The 24,481-nt window shown below is 31.6% G+C and overlaps 1 protein-coding gene across 5 annotated transcripts in view; it reads left to right on the top strand.

The window, feature by feature from the left end:
* LOC142327992 (protein CutA homolog) overlaps positions 1-24,481 on the top strand; it is a 49,074-nt gene extending 24,593 nt beyond the window's left edge. For 4 of the 5 annotated variants that reach the window (XR_012757137.1, XR_012757138.1, XR_012757135.1 and 1 more), the window contains exons 3-8: positions 798-857; positions 5,053-5,098; positions 12,629-12,678; positions 13,425-13,581; positions 22,301-22,343; positions 24,263-24,481. Coding sequence is in view for 1 of the 5 variants with exons in the window: in XM_075371420.1 (XP_075227535.1) it covers positions 798-857; positions 5,053-5,098; positions 12,629-12,678; positions 22,301-22,343; positions 24,263-24,319 (256 nt within the window). In the remaining 4 variants the exon portion in view is untranslated. The remainder of the gene's footprint in view (positions 1-797; positions 858-5,052; positions 5,099-12,628; positions 12,679-13,424; positions 13,582-22,300; positions 22,344-24,262) is intronic. The other variant, XM_075371420.1, reaches the window with a different exon arrangement.

Here is a 24,481-nt window from a genome sequence, read left to right on the forward strand (position 1 = left end):
TAAAGTGACAAATGAAGAGGTATTGCGGCAAATAGATGAAGAAAGAAGCGTTTGGAAAAATATAGTTAAAAGAAGAGACAGACTTATAGGCCACATACTAAGGCATCCTGGAATAGTCGCTTTAATATTGGAAGGACAGGTAGAAGGGAAAAATTGTGTAGGCAGGCCACGTCTGGAATATGTAAAACAAATTGTTAGGGATGTAGGATGTAGAGGGTATACTGAAATGAAACGACTAGCACTAGATAGGGAATCTTGGAGAGCTGCATCAAACCAGTCAAATGACTGAAGACAAAAAAAAAACATGCTATAAAAACTTTTGACTGAAAAAAGTAATTAAATTTATTGTTTCTGGTGTAACAGAAATATGACATGCTTCATGTCATATTTTCTTTACAGTAAATAGCTAGCTGTACATGCAGTACTGTACATAAAGTACATGCATTATTTGCTTTACAGTATAGCTGTTCTTTTTTTAAATAATTAGGCCTTCTGATTGTCTATACGACAAAATCTAATTATATCTTATTATGAGGTTATATTCCAAGATCAATTGAATACATTAAAATATAGTTTTGGAATTTCACAACCTAATTCCTTTTTCTGTAGGTTAGTACATTTTCAATGAAATGCTGTTTATTGTGAAAAATTTGTTAATCTTCTGAAGTTTTATTAGCACTGGTTTTATAATACTATGACTGCCATTGGGTTTTTTATTGTTTAAAAGATTTTTGAGAATAAATTTACTTTTCTTATTCACTGTATAATAATGTTTTTATGCTTGATTTTTCTTTCAGTGGTGTAGTGTCTGCAAAGTTAGCTGCTTGTGTTAATATAATACCAAAAATAACTTCAGTGTAAGTATACTAAGTAATTGTCTTAATTTGTCTTGCATTTCATAGTTTTGTCTTGTACGTATTAGTTTTGTATTTTTTTGTGAATTTAAATGAATGTTTCATAGAAGAATTTATTGCGATAAGAATTAATATAGAAATCACAAATCATTATAATGATGAATGATAATTCAAGATGAAAATAAAAAACAGATGAAAATAAAAATGGCAATAAGAGGGATAGGAGTAGTGCACATTAAAATGTAACAAGAAAAAAGTCACACAAAGTAGGTGCTCTCATCTTATAGTTTCATTCCCCTTTTTGAAACTAAGATTCTAAAAGCTTTTGTCCAACGCCCTATCGTTTTTTATGAGTCAGCATTGTTTTAGAGTAAAAGTAAATGCTAGTGACATTAATTGTCGTCTAATAGTCTTGTATGGCGATGAAGCTGTTGATTGAAGTACTGTGACTACAGTATATGGGAATTTAAATTTTGTGAATCAGAAGCTGATAAAGCAAACATTTAGGGTGTACCTTGCAATAATGAGAAGCACTAAAAGGAGGTAGATAAATCAATTCAGATAACCGTCACATCACTACCCTGATAGGCATATTGAAAGAACTAGTAATACATGTTATTACATAATTGGGCTACTGAAAAATCTGTTTGCAGTGGGTGCTATGCAGACTAGCAGAAAATAACAAACAATGAAAGGAGTGTTATGAATAGCTTCTGGAATATTATTGTGTTGCAGGAGATGATTTATTTTTCAGTATTGAAGTAACTGAAAAATACTCCTTACTGAAGTAAGGAGTATTATTTTTTAAGTAACTGAAGACAATTCAAAAATTCATTACAATCTAGAAGAAAAATGGCAGAGCGTGGAATATTGGCAGTATGGTTTACCACAATCAAAAAAATTCGAAACATAATCTGCAAAAAGGTTTTTTTTGACATTGTTCTGGGATTTGAAACACTTTTATATGATTGACTATCTAGAAGCCAGATCAACTGTAAATTCTGTGATTCATAGAGATGTTAAAGCACTAGGAGATAGATATGTTATAATTCACAATTCACAATAATGCTCACTATATTGCAACACAATAATGTTCACATATGTTTAATGCCAAGGCTCTTGCAAGGTTGAAATTTGAACATATTCCATACTCGCCAGATTTGCCATATGACTGTCACTTCTTTCAGCAATTAAAGAGGGATATTAAGGATATTCGTTTTACTATGGATGGTGAACTGAAGGACACAGTGAGGTGATGGATCAAGGAAAGACTGTAAGCATTCTTCTTTGATGAAAATGTAGGTTTTTGCAACAAATAAAATGATTTCTTTCATCTGTGAGTTATGAATGTGCATTATAGTTATAGTATATGTATATAGTAATATATCAGCCCCCCCCCCCCCCCCTGTAGTTAACACTTTTCTATGTTACTTATTACCAGAAAATTTATAATTTATCCCAAGATTTCATGAATGATTGATTTCTTACCGCATCCATGAATTTCCAGTCCTCAGAACCTTAAAATTTTGGAAATTATTCAGTCCCCGAAGAGAAATAAGTCTTCTACAGATGATGTAATTACTGAACTGGTTCTAAAGCAGATTTCTTGGGAATTGATATTGCTTTAAGTCATAGTTATAAATTGAGCTTAGGTTTTACATATACCTTGAACATTTTCAAAGAAGTAGTTATTATTAAATCAAATCTTTCTTAAGAGGGTTATTTTTTTTTTCAAGATCCGATCGGTCGCGAAATAAAAACCCACAAAAAATCAGATGAACCTTTGCGCATATGTGTTTCACAGTGTCTCTAGTATGGTCTTCAATCATGCCGCATCACTTCGTTTAATTCTGAACACGCAGCTAGCACGTAAACATGTCTACAACAATAGCATCTGCCAAGTGTGAAGTGAGTGCTGAAATTCGATTTCTTCAGGCTGAGGGGTGTAATGCAGCTGAAATTCATCGACGAATAAGTAATGTGTACGTGAAACCTCAATGAGTGACAGACAGCAAAGTGTGACAACGGTGCAGGAACTTTAAAGCAGGATGTACAGATGTTCATGATGCAGACTGTCAGGGAAGGAAGCGAGTGTCAACCGATGATCTCGTTGAGCGAGTGGATGAGGCAATTCGAGAATCGTCGGTTCACAATTTCTGAATTGAGTGATTCGTTTCCTGAAATTTCAAGGTCAGCTCTCTACACCATTGTGAGTGAGAGACTTCAGTACTGCAAACTGTGTGCGAGATGGGTTCCCAAGATGCTGTCCGACCATCACAAAACAATGAGAATGGACGCCTTCCTAACATTGCTCCAGTGCTACCACAATGAAGGAGAAGATTTTTTGAACAAAATTGTCACAGGGGACGAGACATGGGTCCATTTCAAAACTGAAGAAACAAAAGAACAATCCAAACAGTGGATGCTTTCTCATTCTCCCAGTAAACCAAAGAAGTTCAAGCGAACCTTCTCCAACAGAAAGTGTATGGCTACTGTGTTCTGGGACCGGAATGGAGTTCTCTTGGTGGAATTCATGGAACGCGGCACGACCATCACTGCAGCCTCATACTGCGTGACTCTTCAACATTTACAAAGGGCAATTCAGAATAAGCAGAGAGGAATGTTGTCATCAGGCATTGTCTTTTTCCATGAAAATGCTCGGCCGCACACTGCAGCTGTAACAAAGAAGCTCCTGCGACGTTTTTGTCAGGAAGTGTTTGATCACCCACCATACAGCTCGGACTTGGCTCCATCCGATTTTCACCTCTTTGCTCACATGAAATGCTGACTAGGAGGACAACATTTTGGCACAGACATCGAGCTGCAGACCGGTGTAGAAACATGGCTGAAAACACAGGCGGCTCTGTTCTATGACGAGGGTATTGGAAAGTTGGTACCACTCTACGACAAATGTCTAAATTGAAGTGGCGACTATGTAGATAAATAGCATAACTATGTAAGTACTTGTTACAAATTAAAAAAAATTTTATTTTCACTGTGGTTTTAATTTCATGACCGATCGGACTCTGAAAAAAATCACCCTCGTATTTGAATTAATTTCACGACTTCAAATTTTTCTAAAGATTTTGAAACAGTTCAGTTTTTTGTGATCTTGAAACAGTTCAGTTTTTGAGATTTTGAAACAGTTCATCCAATTAGGTATGAGAATGTACAGGCTCATTTCTTGACCAAATTAAAGATAAAATTTTTGTTAATGATATGTATTAGCTGTGGTTGCTTGATTCTGTTACTGCATTAGCTGAACAAATCCATTTCTTTTTGCCCTTATTCCTTCACAGATAATAATAACTTATTTGATTTTGTTTGGGCTGCTATTGTAAATATGAGCTTGTGGATCAGTTATAATAGTCTTAAATACAAGTAAGAGAAAGTACTTATACTTTTCTTTAACTCTTTTAATTTCCTTGAACCATTAAAATATCATTCACCTAATTGAAATTTGAATGCTTTTAAAATAGTCTGTCAAGTTCATAGGATCACACTTATGAGGGTTTAACATTTATGGTAAACTATTATCATATGATTACCACATTATGTTTTAAACTTGAGGTATTAGTTGTTTGAATGCATGCATAATTTTTATTTTTACATCCCACTCTTCATTCAATAATATTTTTCTTATATTCCAAAGGGTCTTTTAATAGTTTTAAAATTTCTGTGTTGGAATCTCTCAAGTTTGTGAAATGGACCTGCCACTTTCTTCCATTTCTTTTTGATCTGTACTCCTCACACATTTGGGAGTCTTGATAATAGACACTCAATGCTTGTGTGTTACACCCTCAGGATGTCTTTACAAAATAACATATGGCGGATATTATTTCATTTGGTTGTGTGTTCCTACACTTAATACTTATGTGTAGAATCCTATCGTTCTAAACAATCAGTTTTCTCTGTATTTCTTGTTATTATTCTCTCAAGCCAAGCTTTTTCATTTATCTTTTCACAGGCTACCTTTCTCGTATTTAAACACTTATACATAATTGTAGAAACAGTAAGGGGGACAATACCTTATGCCCTGTCTTAACCTTGTGATTTAATCAAACTATAGATTTTAACTTATTCCATTGTTTTTTTATAATTCACCTTTGTTACATTATTTTGATAGTTCTTATAATATTTATGTTTAATTATTAGTGAAATATTTATAATAATATTGTTTTCTTCCCTTTTTTTTTAGTTATGAATGGGAAGGAAAGATTAATGAAGACTCTGAATATTTACTGGTAATAATTTTTTTAAACACTTGTTTTTTATTTTACCAACTGTCAGTTTAACTCTTCCTGAGATGTTGAACTTATGAGATTTGATTATTAATTTCACTAACTTTTGCATATGGGTATTGTTATATTACCTTTTGCTATATTTTTGTATGGGTGTTGTAATCCAATTAATTAGTTGCAGTATCTTAGAAATGGATCTTCAATATCAAAGAACAACTGATGGAATTGCTGCTATCCATTACTGATTAGTTCTGTATTTTGCTAGATCTTGATCAAGTGTGGTAAACGTTAGATTTACTGTATTATGGATTAGAATCCCTTGATAATTATTTATTTCAGCTATTGGAGTTCAGTCTTTTATATATATATATATATATATATATATATATATATATATAATTGAAGAATTGTATGTATAAGTTGCAAAGTAATTATGAGGACTTAATTAGTATAAAAACCTGAAATGTCACTTGTCTGGCATTATTCTGGAACCAAGAGATAAAATTATATTTTTAATTTTAAAAAGTTAGAGTTTTGTTATATTTTATGTTACACTTGCACATGATTTTATGATAGAATTTTTATAATTATAATAAACCTACATTAGAGTATAATACAGTTCTATGTGTATTAATACAGCTGTATATGTCAAAGTTTTACAATTCCTGGTCCCTTGAAATTGGGGCTTTCCCAATTACTTTTGCATTTATGTTGAGGTATTTTCTGTTCTTCATGTGTAGAAGACAGCGAGAATGATATCACTTACTTTGCCAAACTTATTACGTACTCATATTGGAATTGATGTTTGTTTATTCAACCGCATATGCATCTATCAATTCCAGTTTTATGTGCGATACAAATAAAACACTTTGCATTCACTTAAAATTAAAATGTTTTGATGAATTAGTGTTTCCAAAAAAGGAAAAAATTATTTCAGATATAAGCAAGATCAACTTCATTGATGATTTTGAATGATTCAGTAACCTAAAAATTTGTAATCGATAAACTACATAAAAGTTAATAAGTTTGTTAACATCGATGGAAATCTGCAAGTGGAAAAAATGGACTTATTTTTTAGTCCAATACCATAAAAATGATGAAAATTGTGATGAGAAGTACTTGAAGACAAGATTAAGGCGACCAAAGATTACAATGTACATTGAAGTGGTTCAACAAGGAATCACTATAAAGGAGTTATTTGAATTGATTAATAATGAATTCAGGTTAAGATAATACAGTGTATTTTTCATTTGTAAAACCAATTTATCCAGTGCAAAAAATGGAACATAAACCTGTAATAAATTTCTTTCTTAAACGCGTTAAAAAAATACTTCATCCAATTGTTAAGGGCATTAGATTAATTTAAAAAAAAAATAAATAATGAAATAAAAAATAACTGTTCTTGAAAATTAAAAATTTTCAAAAATAGCTTTCCTTAAAAATGCTTTTTTTTGAGCTCTCGCTATTATTTTGAACAAGTAATATCTCCTTGAGTGTGCATTCTGTTTTTTAAGGCAATACTGTTCATTAAACAATTAAATGGAAATAATATATCTTACTTAATGAATCTCAATAACTAGCATCTCTTCAGCTTTTAAGATATTGCTCATATTCATGCCACTTTGCACATGATTGCATTAATTATGGTATGTAAGCATGTTATTCAAAGTATATTAATTTTCTGAAGTAATAATGCTAGAACTGATGTTCATTCAGTTCAGCAGTGAATGAACAGTTTTGCTATACTGTATTTCAATTAATGCTTAAGTTGTAGAGCTACTTTGTTGACTAATCCATCAATTTCTTTTATTTGCAGAATGTGGGGAAATAGTAAAAGGGAATATACAGAATATATTATAAAAAGTCATCTGATATTTCACTAGTATGTCCAACATCAGTACAAGAAAAACATTCCTGTACACATAGGTCTGGAAACACCTTTCTATGGGTCTGTCCATCTACAATTTTTTGTTTCTTAAATAGAAATTTATATCTCCAGAATAGATTGAGCTACTTTAATGAAATTTTATATTTATTTTTAAACTAATATTCACTACATAAATAACTAAATAAATTTCAAAATGAGAACCACCGCAATTTTTTACTCCATAGTTTTAATTAGCGTTAAACATGTTGAGTTTTGTACCTACAAACTGCAATTTGTGGACAGCAACATTTAAAGAAATGGTAACAGAAAATGCGGCAGAATTCATCGAATGCTTGTGAAAGCTTACAGTGAGCATGGTCTTGGGAAATCACAATGCTTTGAGTGGTTTAAAAAATTCAAAAGAGACAATTTTGACGTGAGAAATGAAGAATGTGAAGACCACTTAAAAAGTTTGAAGACAGCAAATTGCAAGCATTGTTGGTTGAGGATGATGGTCAAACGTAACAAAAACAAGTATATCAATTAAATGTAACATGAGAAGCAATCTCCATATGTTTGAAAGCCATGGGAAAGATCCAGAAGATGGAAAAATGGGTTCCATATGAACTGAATGAAAGACAGCTAGAAAACTGAAAAACCATTTGTGAAATGCTGCTTGCCAGATACAAAAGAAACTCATTTCTCCATTGAATTGTGACAGGTAATGCAAAGTGGATGTATTTCAAAAATCGTAAGCATAAAAGATCATGGGTAACTCCAGGCAAACCATTGACATTGATTTCAATGCCAAATCGCTATGGAAAGAAGGCAATGCTCTGTGTTTGGTGGGATCAGAAGGGTGTGATCTATTATGAGCTGCTAAAACCTGGTGAAACCATTAATACTGAATGCTATCAACAACAATGATTGATTTGAATCAAGCATTGCGTGAGAAATGACCATATCAGAAAAGGCAACACAAAGTGATTTTACTTCATGATGGTGCACCATCACACACAGCAAAACCAGTCAAGGAAACAATTGTGGCTTCAGTTAGGAAATAGTTTGGCATGTGGCTTACTCAACAGACTTGGCTCTGTCCAACTGCTATTTATTTGCATCAATGGGACACGCACTTGCTGAGCAGCGCCTCACTTCTTGTGAAAATATATGAAAATGGCCCGATGACTGGTTTGCCTCAAAAAAGCTACAGTTTTTTTTTTGTACAGCATTCATAAATTGTCAGAGAGATGGGAAAAATAATAGCTAGCAATGGACAGTATTTTGAATAAAATATTTTTTATCATTTTTATACAAAAAACATGTATTTTCTATATAAAAATTCCAGTTTCATATTTACACACCTGGTAAATTTATACTGGACCTGGGTGACTGGTGTCACACCATTTGAATATAACATTTAAAAAATAGTTTTTGTTAATTGCATCAGAAAAAAAATGAAAACTTACAAGATGGGGTATCTTGCAGTGCACCAATGGAAATGTGAATACTGAAGAACGGGGCACTTGAAACAAACACAAAAATTACATACATTAAAAGCAAATACTGCAACTAACACTCTTTAAGTAGCTCAGTTCGTTTTAGATGTACTTACTTTTTTGTTTAAAAATGCAGAACAGTAGGCTGACATAAAAGTGTTTCCAGACTTATATTTATAAGAAATTTTTTGTTTTATTGATATCATGATGTTTTACTAAAATATTGGATGACTTTTTTTGTACAACTGTAGATAGGGCCCTTCCAAACACAGACATACTTTGTAACTGCTACAAAGTTTTTCTCTCATTCTTTCCTGAATTTAGTTTTTTTTTGTCTTCAGTCATTTGACTGGTTTGATGCCAAGATTCCCATCCCAGTTCCAACAATCCCTATCTAGTGCCAGTAGTTTCATTTCAGTATACATCCTACATCTCTAACAATTTGTTTTACATATTGCAAATGTAGTTTGCCTGCACAATTTTTCCTATCTCCCTGTCCCTCCAATATCAAAGTGACTATTCCAGGATGCGTTAAGATGTGGCCTTTAAGTCTGTCTCTTCTTTTAGCTATATTTTCCAAATGCTTATCTCTTCATCAATTCACTAGCATTCTTATACTTTCTACGCTCACCATCAGTTGCAATATATCCTCTGATACAATTTGGCCATTTATTATTGGCAATTGCACATAGCTGTGTAAATTGTAAAATTACCCCCTCCAAAATGAGGAGTATGCATGCATCTTCACCTAGGAGAAAAACTCAGTCAGCTACAGAGATGGTACTGACAGTCATAATTATTGAAAATCTTCTCCAGTTGCATGATTTTTTAGGGGAGCATATTTACAGTTTGATATAAATAGAAAACATTTATGTTATAAAATACACAGTATAAATACCCAATATAAACACAATTACATGGTAATTCACGTCTTACTTTTGCTGTACATGCACTGATATTGACAGTACAAACCTCTTTGTGGAATGAAATATGCACATATTACTATTGCTAACCTCTAACGAATGCGTTAAAGCAAACTGTCCATAGCCTCGTGCCGAGTGTCTGTGTAAAATTCAATTTCCAAAATCGAACAGCCAAAGTATATACAAGGTTTTTTACCAGTTTTAAGTTTGATTCTGTTGAATTAAGAATTTCCTTTTTAACATTCTCCCATTCTTCTTCTTCTTCTTCATTTTCTACCGTATCTAGTTTACTCAGACCTCTTGCAATCTCATCCTCAAAATTCCTTTTTACCTCCACTTCCTCAAGTTTCTCTAAATTCCACCGATTCATCTGATATAGATGAATTACGGTCGCTATCAATGTCTGCTACAGGGTAAGCTTTGCAGTGGATGATTTGATTTCTAAATCTTTGGTGCTGGCAATTACTAAATTATACTTCGTGCAAAACTAAATCTGTCCCCTGTTTCATTCCTTTTGCCCAGCCCTTATTCACCCACAATATTTCCTTCTTTGCCTTTTCCAATGCTTGCATTCCAATCTCCAACTATAATTAAATTTTTATCCCCTTTTACCTGTTTAATTTCTTCATCAATTTCTTTGTATACATACTCTACCTCATCATCATCATCATCATGGGAACTTGTAGGCATATAGATGTTAACAATTGTTGGCTTAGGTTTTAATTTTATCCTGATTATAATGATTCTATTGCTAAGCTTTTTGATATACTCTACTCTCTTTCCTATCTTCTTCTTCATTACAAAACCTACTGTGCCTGTCCTTTATTTGAAGCTGTGTTAATTATTCTAAAATCACCTAACCAAAAAAAGTCGTTTTCCTCTCTCCACCGAACCTCGCTAATTCCTACAATGTCTACATATAACCTATTCATTTCCCTCTTTAAATTTTCTAAGCTACCAACCTTTTTTAGACTTCTAACATTTCACGGTCCAACTTGTAGAATGTTATTTTTTGATCTGATTTTGTCTTCCTTCGAAGTCACCACCTGGAGATCTGAACGGGGGACTAGTTTACCTCCAGAATTTAGTATAAATTAATTAATACTCATCATAGCAGCTTTGGATTCATCAGTGTTCCTTTTTCAAAAAGGAGCTTTGTTAAATATATTTTAAAGGATAGTTTTTACCAGAAAAAATTAAGTAGATGTTACCTGATAATAACAAAGAATGGTAACAAATATCTGTTTGAAATAACTTCATTTCAGATTGCCTTGTTATTAATTTTATTGGTAGAACAGAAAGCATAAGAAAAGATAAACAAAATAACATTAGAGAAATAGAGCTACTAGAAAAATAATTGTTGCACAAAATCCATTGAATTCATGTACGAGTTTTATTTTTTGTTGGTATAAATTAAATAAAATACAAAATATGCCAATAAATAGATTTTCATCAGAAGATGGATCTAGCTCACGTCTTAGATTTTATATAAGGGATGGAATTTTTCACCACGCTACAAAGAATTCATCTCATCCTCTGCGATAATCGCTTAACTGCGGACCTGGAGGTTAAACAAAAAAAAAAGAGTTGTAGGGAAATTTTGAAAACGAATTAATGGCTTAAATTTTTATCCCTTTAACATTTTTAAAGAAGAATAAAATATAACATTTTAGAAAGATGGAGGAAATAAGAATAAAGTAAGATAAAGTAAGGAATGAGGAATCAATGAACAGGATTAAAGAAGAAAGAACACTTATGTGGTAAGTACATAAAAGAAAAGGGAACTGTTCTGGACATTTAGTTAAAGGAAGTGGAATCTTGACAACTGGATTGTAAAGATAAAAAAAAAGTGAGGAGGAAGAAGAAGTATAAGGTGAAGATTGGAAATTACAAGAGGACAAAGTTGAAGGCATGAGACAAAATGGATGGAAACAGTGGATGTGTAAGGGACCTGTGCTACACAGAACACATTTTCATTTTTTTTTTTGTCTTCAGTTATTTGACTGGATTGATGCAGCTCTCCAAGATTCCCTATCTAGTGTTAGTCGTTTCATTTCAGTATACCCTCTACATCCTACATCCCTAACAATTTGTTTTACATATTCCAAACGTGGCCTGCCTACACAATTTTTTCCTTCTACCTGTCCTTCCAATATTAAAGCGACTATTCCAGGATGCCTTAGTATGTGGCCTATAAGTCTGTCTCTTCTTTTAACTATATTTTTCCAAATGCTTCTTTCTTCATCTATTTGCCGCAATACCTCTTCATTTGTCACTTTATCCACCCGTCTGATTTTTAACATTCTCCTATAGCACCGCATTTCAAAAGCTTCTAATCTTTTCTTCTCAGATACTCCGATCGTCCAAGTTTCACTTCCATATAAAGCGACACTCCAAACATACACTTTCAAAAATCTTTTCCTGACATTTAAATTAATTTTTGATGTAAACAAATTATATTTCTTACTGAAGGCTCGTTTAGCTTATGCTATTCAGCATTTTATATCGCTCCTGCTTCGTCCATCTTTAGTAATTCTACTTCCCAAATAACAAAATTCTTCTACCTCCATAATCTTTTCTCCTTCTATTTTCACATTCAGTGGTCCATCTTTGTTATTTCTACTACATTTCATTACTTTTGTTTTGTTCTTGTTTATTTTTATGCGATAGTTCTTGCGTAGGACTTCATCTATGCCATTCATTGTTTCTTCTAAATCCTTTTTACTCTCGGCTAGAATTACTATATAATCAGCAAATCGTAGCATCTTTATCTTTTCACTTTGTACTGTTACTCCGAATCTAAATTGTTCTTTAACATCATTAACTGCTAGTTCCATGTAAAGATTAAAAAGTAACAGAGATAGCGAACATCCTTGTCAGACTCCCTTTCTTATTACGGCTTCTTTCTTATGTTCTTCAATTCTTACTATTGCTGTTTGGTTCCTGTACATTTTCATTTTATGATGAACATTTTCAATAGAATTGAAACAAATAAAGAAATTATCAGAAAATCATTTTTTGCTAGTAGAGGCTACCGTAATAAGAGTTAAAGTGAAAAACAGAATTTATTTTTTGATGATAAAATGTGCATGACAAGATTTATAAATCATAAAATAATAACAAAAATTTCAGGCCCATCAGTTTTATTAATTAAAAATTTGAAATGTTTAAAGAAAAATAGAAAAATGTCTTGTTTTTTTGTTAATTTAACTATTTTTAATGTGTTTTTTATTTTTTTTTTCAGATGTTAAAGACAAGAACGTCAAAAGTTGATGCTCTTACAAAATTTGTCAAGTACGTATGCTGTTGTTTATTTGTAGTTATTTTGATAATTTTTTTTATTTACTAAATATTATTAAGAAATATTGCTGTTTTTTTATAAATTCTATATTGTAAAGTGTTATTTTATAAATATTTGTACTTCATAAGTTGATTAACTTAGGCAATTTAAAGATATAATTCCAAACAAAATTATATTTTTTGTTTTTCTTACTTTTTATCTAGCTGCTCCTGCCAAATCAAATCTCATGGTCAGAAAGATGATTAATCTAAGCAGTTAGTATAATATTTTTTAAGTAATATCTTGGAACCCACTGGGTTGGTCTAGTGGTGAATGTGTCTTCCCAAATCACCTGATTGGAAGTCGAGAGTTCCAGCGTTCAAGTCCTAGTAAAGCCAGCTATTTTTACACGGACTTGAATACTAGATCGTGGATACCGGTGTTCTTTGGTGGTTGGGTTTCTATTAACCACACATCTCAGGTATGGTCGAACTGAGAATGTACAAGACTACACTTCATTCACACTCATTCATCCTCTGAAGTATTATCTAAACGGTAGTTACCGGAGGCTAAACAGGAAAAAAAAAATGGTAATATGTAATATCTTGAAATATCGCCATTAATTGAATCAAAAAGACTGAAGTCCATTAGTAATTTTTAAAAGTAATGAAATTCACTAAGAAATATTGTTAAGTGCATACCTTTGATAATTTATTGCCTTAATTGAGAGGTTATAATAAAATTTTGCATTATGTGCTAGGAGGTATGACTGTCCAGAAGAGAACTCGACCATGAGCTTGGCTTTTTGTTCAACTCTCGATATGAAAGAAGAGTCCTTGGATAGTTTCATTGGCTTCCAGGTCATTACCTCCAGTAAGCATCAGTAAAGAAGTGGCTGTCCTGCTGACTATCAAAAGGTACTGGCACGCTAGCACAGATGGAACCCAGACAGCTGACTTGACTGAAGGAATAAAGGATAACAAAAAGGGAGGAAAGAGGAAAAGAATAGTCAGCACTCAGAGTGATTGTCTCTGATCAGAGTAGAGAACCATCTTGCCCAAAATCATTACATACTGTTTCATCTAATCAATTGCAATTTTGTTTGTATCAAATTGGATATGATATTACAGTGTCACAGAAATTTAGCTGATGTAGTTTTCTTCTGCTTTTAAGATCATAAAGAAAGATGATATTTGATATATTTCATTAATACATTTATTGCAGAATGATAATTTTATTAATAAACAAAAACAATTACAAGAGTTATTAAAACTAAATATTAAATTAAAACTGAGTATTAAAACTAAATTTGTTCATTTTACATTGAGTACCAGGTCTAAGCGGGTTACAGTTGATGATATTGATTTTAAATGTAAACCTTGTCTTTTGGATAATAATTTTTGTGGTAACTGTATCCGAATAGAGCGAGTTGACCAACTAAAATATTTGGGTGTTATAATTGATGAGAGTATCAACTGGAAGGCTCATATAACTAATACGAAGGGTTACGTGAATTCAGCGCTTAGGAAATTCTATTATCTTAAATATATTTGTCCAATTTCTGTCCTTAAAACACTATGTTATTCAATTATTAATTCAAAATTGCAATACGGCATTTGCTGTTGGGGAGGTACCGTATATTTCTACTCTCAATCCTGTTGTGATTGCTCAAAAGAAGATTGTAAGAATTATGACTAAAGTAAATAGATTTGAACCATCCTTCCCACTGTTTCAAAGATTGCAAATCTTACCATGAAGGTATATTTATGTTTATCGAGTTTTGCAGATATTCTATATTAGAGGAGGTTATATGAGGGGTAATAATAGTATTTATTCAGGCAGGCTACAAGCACAGAACCACGTAGCTATTCCATTTCCGAAAAACGAGGCTTATAAACGCTTCTTCATTTATTGTGCCCCAAAGTTGTTTAATAAGCTTCCAGTTTCTATAACATCCGCAAATTCTCTACCAATCTTCTCCAAAAGGCTGAGACTATGGCTTTTGACGTTGCAGGATATTCAATTTCTTTTTAATTAACAAACTAAATTTTTCATTTTTTATTGAGTGACACTAATTTATTAGTCATTGAATAATTGTAATTAAGTTATGTGTAAACATTGAAGGTAAAGTTCTATTACGAGTAATTTTCTTAGGTTATAAATAATTATTAAATGAATCTTTGTGTTTTTATTAGAGAAACTTGTTAGTATCCGTCTCAACTGATTATTTTAAGAACTGATGGTGACCTCAACACAGCTATGCGCTAAGGAGGCACCTATCCTTAGTACATATACTTTTATTTTTTAAGTAATTAACAGTAATAAATAATAAAGCATTAATCTAAGTTTTTTTTGTTAGTCTCTTAAACTGTGTTTTTTTTGTTTTTAGATTTTTTTTATAGATCAGATCTAAGAATTTAATGTTAATTTTTAAGAATTATTATTATTATTATTATTAGTTATTTTATGATTATTGTGAATGATTGAATTATGTACTGAATTACCTGTAATATTCCACTCGGTAAAAATTGTAATTCTGGAACAATTCTCATTGTTTTATTAAATGAATATAGAATACAGACTCAATGTTTGGGTAGCTGTTAAATTTTTTCACTGTGCAATAAGTTCAAAATATATATTAGCTAAGAAAAGTATTAAGAATGTAAAATTAACTTTTATATAAAAATTTTATTATATAGTATACTAACTCCCCATCACTGCTGCACCTTTCTTCTCCTTTTCCTGTTTTAGCCTCTGGGAATTATTGTTCAGGTATTTCAGAGGATGAATGAGGATGGTATGTACAAGTGTAAATGAAGTGCAGCCTTGTACAGTCTCAGTTCGACCATTCCTGAAATGTGTGGTTAATTGAAACCCAACCACCAAAGAACACCAATATCCACGATCTAGTATTCAAATTTGTATAAAAGTAACTGCCTTTAGTAGGACTTGAACGCTTGACTTCCAAATCGGCTTATTTGGGAAGACGCATTCACCACTAGACTAACCTGGTGGGTTTTCGCAGCTTCATCTGCACTATATGGTTACTTGCGTTTCCCATAATGGTCAATTTTATTATTTTATGTTCTTTAGTCAAGTGTAATAGGAAATGGGTGTAGCCAGACACACTTACAATTATGGGGGCAGTGGCTGTGTTGGTTAAGCCACAGTGCCATATACCTTAGAATCTCTTAAAAAAATCATAATTAAAAAAGCCTTAAAATGGTTTTTAAGTATTTATCTGAAGAGTATTTCCAAGCAGCCCAAATCTATTGAATCTAGTTTGCTATTTTCAGGATTGGGAAAATTAACAATCATTTTTCAAATTTTTTTACTTTTCTTCTTCCCTTTTCAAAGCCGGATTTCAAAAATCTAGAAATTAGTTTTTTGACATGAAGATTACACACTCACCAAAATTGATTTCTTCATTTGTTACCGAGAAATTAGAAAAATAACAGTTTTAAAAAAAATAAAAAATCTATTTTAAAACACTTAAGCTCTAAATTTCAAAAACTGTAGAAATCAATTTTTAGTATTCATATTAAGATTACACACTCAAAAATTAAATTGATATCTACATCTGTTACTGAAAAATAAAAATAAAAAATGTTATTGTTACTTCATTTTAACTCAGAATTTCAAAGTGGATTTTCTTAGTATTGACTTAGACCATAAGGAGAAAGTGTATACAAATTATACAAATTTTCATCAATTTATTTTCAATAGTTTTGCTGGATTTCAGTGGTTTTTGTTGACTTTGTCAACTCACATGTTATGTTCTATGTATATATATATTTTTTTTTCCATTTTTTTATCTGTATAGATATATATATTTTTTAAATCACTTCTTTTAATAACCACACTCCTCTGTACCAATACAAATTAATTTATATTTAATAGATCAACCTAAGTACAGAGTAATTGAAATGGATAACTTATCAAAAAATTAAAATTAAAAATTTTTTATCTCTTCAGTTATTTGACTGGTTTGATGCAGCTCTCCAAGATTTCCTCTCTAGTGGTAGTTGTTTCATTTCAGTATACCCCGTACATCCTACATCCCTAACAATTTGTTTTACATATTCCAAATGTTGCCTGCCTGCACAATTTTTTCCTTCTACCTGTCCCTCCAATATTAAAGCGACTATTCCAAGATGCCTTAATATGTGGCCTATAAGTCTGCCTCTTCTTTTAACTATATTTTTCCAAATGCTTCTTTCTTCATTAGTTTGCCTCTTCATTTGTCACTTTATCCACCCATCTGATTTTTAACATTTTCCTGTAGCACCACATTTCAAAAGCTTCTAATCTTTTCTTCTCAGGTACTTCGATTGCAAGTTTCACTTCCATATAAAGCTATGCTCGAAACAAATACTTTCAAAAATCTTTTCCTGACGTTTAAATTAATTTTTGATGTAAACAAATTATATTTCTGACTGAAGGCTTATTCGCCTGTGCTGTTCGGCATGTTATGTCGCTCCTGCTTCGTCCATCTTTAGTAATTCTACTTTCTAAATAATGAAATTCTTCTACCTCCATAATCTTTAATCTTAATAATCTTATTTCCCTATTTTTGCATTAAGTGGTCCATTTTTGTTATTTCAACTACATTTCATTACTTTCATTTTGTTCTTGTTTATTTTCATGCGGGAGGAGTTCTTGCGTAGGACTTCATCCGTGCTGTTCATTGTTTCTTTTAAATCTTTTTTACTCTCAGCTAGAATTACTATATCATTAGCAAATCTAGTATCTTTATCTTTACACCTTGCACTGTACTCCGGATCTAAATTTTTCTTTAACATCATTAACTGCTAGTTCTATATAAAGATTAAAAAGTAACGGGGATAAGGAACATCCTTGTCGGACTTCCTTTCTTATTATGGCTTCTTTCTTATGTTCTTCAGTTATTACTGTTGCTGTTTGGTTCCTTTAAATGTTAGCAATTGTTCTTCTATCTCTGTATTTGAACCCTAGTTTTTTAAAATGCTGAACATTTTATTCCAGTCTAGGTTATCAAACGCCTTTTCTAGGTCTGTAAATGCCAAGTATATTGGTTTGTTTTTCTTTAATCTTCCTTCTACTATACATTTAAGTGCTAAAATTGCTTCCATTGTCCTTATACTTTTCCTGAAACCAAATTGGTCTTCTCCCAACACTTCTTCCACTCTCTCAATTCTTCTGTACAGAATTCTAGTTAAGATTTTTGATGCACGACTAGTAAGCTAATTGTTCTGTATTCTTCACATTTGTCTGCTCCTGCTCTGTTTGGCATCATGACTATAACACTCATTTTGAAGTGACAGAACTTCCCCCTTTTTGTAAATATTACTTATCAGTTTGTATAAACTATCAATCGCTTCCTCACCTGCACTGCGCAGTAATTCTGCAGGTATTCCGTCTATTCCAGGAGCCTTTCTGCCATTCAAATCCTTTAATGCTCTTTTAAATTCAGATCTCAGTATTGTTTGTTTCTCCCCTTTCATCCTCTTTGATCTCTTCTTCTTCCTCTATAACACCATTTTCTAATTCATTTCCTCCATATAACTCTTCAGTATATTTCACCCACCTATCAACTTCTTTCGTATTATAAATTGGTGTATCATCTTTGTTTAATACATTATTAGATTTTAATTTATGTACCACAAAATTTTCCTTAACTTTCCTGTATGCTCAGTCTATTTTACCAATGTTCACTTCTCTTTCTACTTCTGATCACTTTCTTTAATCCACTCTTCTTTCGCTAGTCTGCAGTTCCTGTTTATAGTATTTCTTGACTGTTGATAGTTCCTTTTACTTTCTTCAGCACTAGCATTCTTATATTTTCTACATTCATTCATCAGCTTCAATATATCCTCTGGAATCCAAAGTTTTCTAACAGTTCTCTTTGTTCCGCCTAAGTTTGCTTCTGCTGATTTAAGAATTTCCTTTTTGACATTCTCCCATTCTTCTACATTTTCTACGTTATCTTTTTTACTCAGACCTCTTCCGATGTCCTCAAGCTTTTCTAAATTCCACTGATTCATCTGATACCTATTGTTCAGGATTTTAAACCCCAATCTACATTTCATTATTACTAAATTATTATCAATGTCTGCTCCAGGGTAAGCTTTGCAGTTGACAAGTTGATTTCTAAATCTTTGCTTAACTATGATATAATCTATTTGATACTTTTCACTATCACCTGGCTTTTTCCTGTGTATATTCTTCTATTGTGATTTTTAAACTGGGTGTTGGCAATTACTAAATTATATTTTATGCAAATCTCTAAGTTGGTCCCCTCTTTCATTCCTTTTACCCAGCCCATATTCACCCACTATATTTCCTTCCTTGCCTTTTCCAATGCTTGCATTCCAATCTCCAACTATTATTAAATTTTCATCCCCTTTTATGTGTTTAATTGCTTCATCAATTTCTTCGTATACACACTGTACCTCATCATCATCATCATGGCACTTGTATTCATATAGACATTAACAATCATTGTCTGTTTAGGTTTTGATTTTATCACTATTACAATGATTCTATCGCTATGCATTTTGAAATGCTCTACTCTCTTCCCTATCTTCTTGTTCATCACGAAACCTACTCCTGCCTGCCCGTTATTTGACGCTAAGTTAATTATTCTAAAATCACCTGACCAAAAGTCGTTTTTTTCTTCCCACCGGACCTCGCTAATTCCTACTATATCTACATTTATCCTAACCATTTCCATCTTTAAATTTTCTAACCTACCAACCTTTTTTAGACTTATAACATTCCACTCTCAGACTCGTAGAATGTTATTTTTTAATTTTCTGGTGGCCCTTTCCTTTGAAGTCCCCACCCGGAGATCTGAACGGGGGCTAGTTTACCTCCGGAATATTTTACCAAGGAAGGTGCCTCCATCATTTTTATCTAAAATAAAGATAAAAATTAAAAACTACTTAAGTAAAGTAAATTATATGGTAATCCTTCCACTGAATTTATTTTGTTTATATTGATTTCATATTGTGAACATATGTAAAAATCTTTACATTTTAATTTTTTAATAATTTTCATCTTCTTTTGATTATAATTAAAAAAAATTAATGTAAATAAAAGTTTTTTATAATTTTTGTATAAGCTTTTAAAGTAAGATAAAATTTTAATTTAATTTAAACGTATTGCAAATATATGATGTTTTTGAAAGTATCTAAATATTTTTTGTAGTGTTTTGATTTTCTGGTAGTAGAATGTTTGACTTTTCTAATTGCTAGTACTGGAAATTGCTAGTATAATTGTTCGTGAGATAAACAGTCTGATCTTAAATCAACACCAGTGTATTTGAATGTTTGGCCTTGCGCTTTATTGATTGATATAGCAAATGAAGGTTTTATAGGGAATTGCAGCCTCTTGAATTGAAATGGTAAGTCTGTTGGGATCATTGGGATGCTTTACGTAACCTTGGAGGGTTAAGGTTTCATAGTAAAATAATTGGAACTCCCATTTTAAGATTGAAACATAAGCTGGAAAACCTTTAGGATTAACAGAATTCAAAATTGTTGGAGGATAGTGGACTGCATCTTCAGTTTTGATTACAGAATGTACAGATCGATATTCCTTGCTATGCCCTTCAACTTTTTCTAAAATCATATTAATAATTTGAAAAGCAGAAATATTTTGAGGAGTTATGATAGATCTTTTGCAAAGTCACATGTACAGTTTTTGGCATTTTATGCACAACGTACCAGTGTTTTCATCAACATAAATCTAACCATCATTGTGAGGAAGAGGAGGCATTTTCAGTGTTTAGTAGTTGTAAGGGTAAGTTAGCATTGCCACCCCCAAGATAAACTCACATTAATTCTTAAGTTAATAGTGAGGAGAGATTTCCATAAGGTAGTGATGATTTATCATTCATCTCATCCTCTGAAGCAATACCTAATGGTGGTCCAGGAGTTAAAAAAAAAGTTATACCACCCATTAATTTACTGCATGACCTAATATCTTGAAGGATTCGATCAATGACTTCAATATAAGCCCGATGACTCACTGTAAGTTTAGAATCTTGCAAAATTTGTACAGTTGTCTTTCCAGTGATTATCATTTTCCAATAAGCTCTAAGTGCAGCGCAAACAGCTTTATATGTTTGGTGTAGCACGCCATCAACAGTTTTCAAGTAATCAAAAGATGTAGGTCCTTTAACATTATGCAATAATGTACATAGATGAAAGTATTCACTTTGGTTTGGATGAATTGTATATACTCTACTCTACAGAACAGCATCCTTTTTTGATTCTAAGAAACCCTTCGATATCGGTTCTGTTTTTCTTCTGCTAACTTATTATTTTAGGAATAGTATCGAGGAACTTTAGTTAGTAACATTTACTTAGCGAAGTCATCGGACAGACAAACCTCAAAACAAGCAATAAGAAGTGGTCTTCTTATCAATATGGACTCTCAATGACTTTGAGATTTTGTTCAGTGAAACAAATACATTGATAGTTTTCTAAGTGAGCTCTTGAGTGAACAATGGGGGGGATAATGTAGATGTATTGAATAGTCAAAAAATCAGCACTCAGCCTGACATGTATATGTTTATCTACCATTAATGAACTGATCAATTCATCTCTTTGATTTTCAACCAAAAAGTTGTTGATCAGAATCTTTGGTAATATGTTTTCAGATGCATCAAATTGTTTGCATGGAGTAGCAAAATTCAGTATTTATGTGGGCAGTAAAGCAACATGACAATAATTGGCGATCTGGGATGATCCATTTATTATCAATATCAATTATGTTACCTTGTATGTTTAAAGTTCTCGTATAACCTCCATCCTCTGGACTTCTCCTGTGATAAGTCAGCTAACAGTCATCTGCAGTTGGAGTGTTGCAAATGTACATTTGAGGATACCTTTTAGAACATTTTCCATTTATTATGCTTAGTAATGACCTATTTATATTACCACATGGTCCATGACACATATGTTTACAATGTCATATATTAATGGGTCAACATTTTTATATGGCAGTTGAGCAGATATAATAAGATCAATTCTGTCAGGTTTAGTTACTACCGTACCAATATGTGACGAGGTAAGCCTCATTTTTGCCACTCAGCACTAGTGCATAGCAGTTGACCGACCAAATGTTTATTTTCTATTAATAAGGTCTAGGAGTTTTTACCATTTTCAAATGGAAAATTCTGGATATAATATTGTCTATATCAGTAGATTTTTGACCAGTGAATAGTTCATTTTTTATATCTAGCCATTCAGGATTGGATGTAAGAGTTATAAATAAATCTGGACACCCATGTTTACTAATGTATGTATGCAGTGGAAAGTCTGACATACTACATAAGGAGTCAGTGAAACATTGTCTTTTTAACGTGTTTTTTTATTGTTGTTTTTAATATTTTTTTGAGATGAAGTATATCTATAAACCTTCTCAGTTATGACAAGAATCATGGGTAAAAATTTGGTTGCGAGTGATTGGGTAGTTTTTTGTTTATCCCAAAGAAAAAAACACCTTTCCTCTATATAATAGTATAGATTATTATATAATATCTCAAATAATATTAATATATATTTAGTATAATATATTATATAATTTATATTATATATAATATGATATTATATTTTTATACTATATTAATTGTGCCTTTTTTATTCTCAGGGAGAACCATCCTTACAAAGTTTGTGAAGTAATCTCCTTACCAGTGAGTATAAATAAATTTAAATGAAATTTTGTTGTTTTTTTATATTATTACTAATATATTGCTTTTGAATAAGAAGGAAACTGGTCACAATCTGCTATCTCTCTCTGTTACTGATTATGAATTACGTAACAGTTGATGGCTACATCATAATGCTTTTCTAGTTTTCTGGCGGGTGTGATTTTCTATTAACTGCAATAAGGAAGGCTTATCAGAAGGAGAAGATTATCAATAAAAAAAAAACAGCTTAGGAAATGACTATCTTACTAATCAACTGTTGACTGTCATACCAAGACCATGGATTATATACCTTTCTTTACTCATGTATTTGATTTTCATGACAAACAATTCATTTTCACTGTAATGATTGAAAACAAAAACATTTCAATTTTTTAGCTGATTTCTTTCTTTATATTTTTTCTTATTTATTCTTGAATTAGTTTGAAAAATAGAATTTTGGATGGTACAGATGTTGCTGATGATACAAAAAGCATAGCGAGCAGCAGTATAAAATGTCTAGTTACAGTAAAAACTTATTTTTTTAAATCATGATTATCCAGATTACCTTAATTATGGTTACCTCATTTGGACATTGAATATCATTTGGAGGCCCATTTTTGTACCTTGAAAACTTGATGTGATTTTTTAAAACTCAAGCAAGAGATGATATTAAACATCAGATGGTAATATACATTAGCTTAGTAAATATTTAATGATTGTGACAAGCTTAGCATTTTATAAGTTAATTCAAAACAAATAAAAAGAGAATCATCAAAATCATTTATTATCTATTCTGCTATAGGAGTCTGTTAAAAAAGTAATACTCTATGTACTATACAGTGTTATTTATGAACAGTTAAGCATATTGCAATAAATTTATATAGTTACAAAACTTTTTCAACAGTCATCTATATATAGTGATACAGCCTTCTCATACAAAATGTCTGTACTTTTTTTAAAGAATTAATCTATTTTTTATACTTGCTTAGCGATGTAGATAAACATATGTATGATACTATGTACTGTATGACTAATTTCATACAAGCAGTCGTGTAGTACAAGTAAGTGGAAGTAAGAACGCTTTGTTATTGTATAGTTAAATAATTGCAAAAAGATTTTTCCTGATAAATTGATATCCTTGGATATATTTGAGTATAAACACCAAAATGGATATACATATTGATTAAAGTGAGTAAACTAACTGTAACAAAATGAAACATAGGAATGCGATATACCTAAATTCAATCATAATGATATGATTTTAGTGCAGGTTATATACCCTTTTTTTTTAACATTTCCTAAATAAATAAATAATGCTTATGAGATTATAGATAGAGTTAAAAAGTGTGTTAATAATATAAAAAAAGGAGTTATGCAAATTTTAAAAGTCAATGATTTAAGCCACTACAAGTTCTGAAATTATTCAGTTACATAAGTTCAAGAATCTATTGTCTTTCTTTTAGTTTGGTTATGTTTTTATATGTTTTACCCTTCTAGAGTTAAAAAATCTTCAGCAAGTCAGCTTAATTAACATAAAATTTTTGGTTGCGTTAACTTTTTATCCCTATATTGCTTGAATGTAGATAATTTTCAAAGATTCTGAGGCTCAAATCCTAGTAAAAGTTAGTTGCCTTTATACAGATTTGAATACTAGACAGTGGATATCTTTGGTGTTCAGGGTTCAATTAACCACACATTTCAGGAAATGTCAGCTTAAGTCAATACTATACCTCATTTACATGTCATACATATCGTCCTCATCTGATTGAGCCAGTTTTGGGGGGGGGGGGTTGCTTATTGTTCACTAGTTGAACAGATTGCAATGTACACATTAGGAAAACAATTAAATATTGCTTGAATAAAGCCAGATGTGAAACCATCGTATCCAAAATGTTTACTATCCAATTAATTTTCTTTTGCAGATCCAAAATGGTAATCCAGATTACTTTAAATGGATATCTGATGTCGTACCAGCTTAATTCTACATTACTTTAAATGGATATCTGATGTCGTACCAGCTTAATTCTACATTGACTTGCAGTAATTAGTTTTAAGTTCTACAGTTTATTATTTTAGGTAGCAATTACTGATAAACAGACTGACTAAAAATTAGTGTTAAATAAATTCATTTTTAATAATAA

The sequence above is a fragment of the Lycorma delicatula genome, chromosome 7 (genome assembly GCF_047948215.1).
Source record: "Lycorma delicatula isolate Av1 chromosome 7, ASM4794821v1, whole genome shotgun sequence".
NCBI classification, from domain to species: Eukaryota; Metazoa; Arthropoda; class Insecta; order Hemiptera; family Fulgoridae; genus Lycorma; species Lycorma delicatula.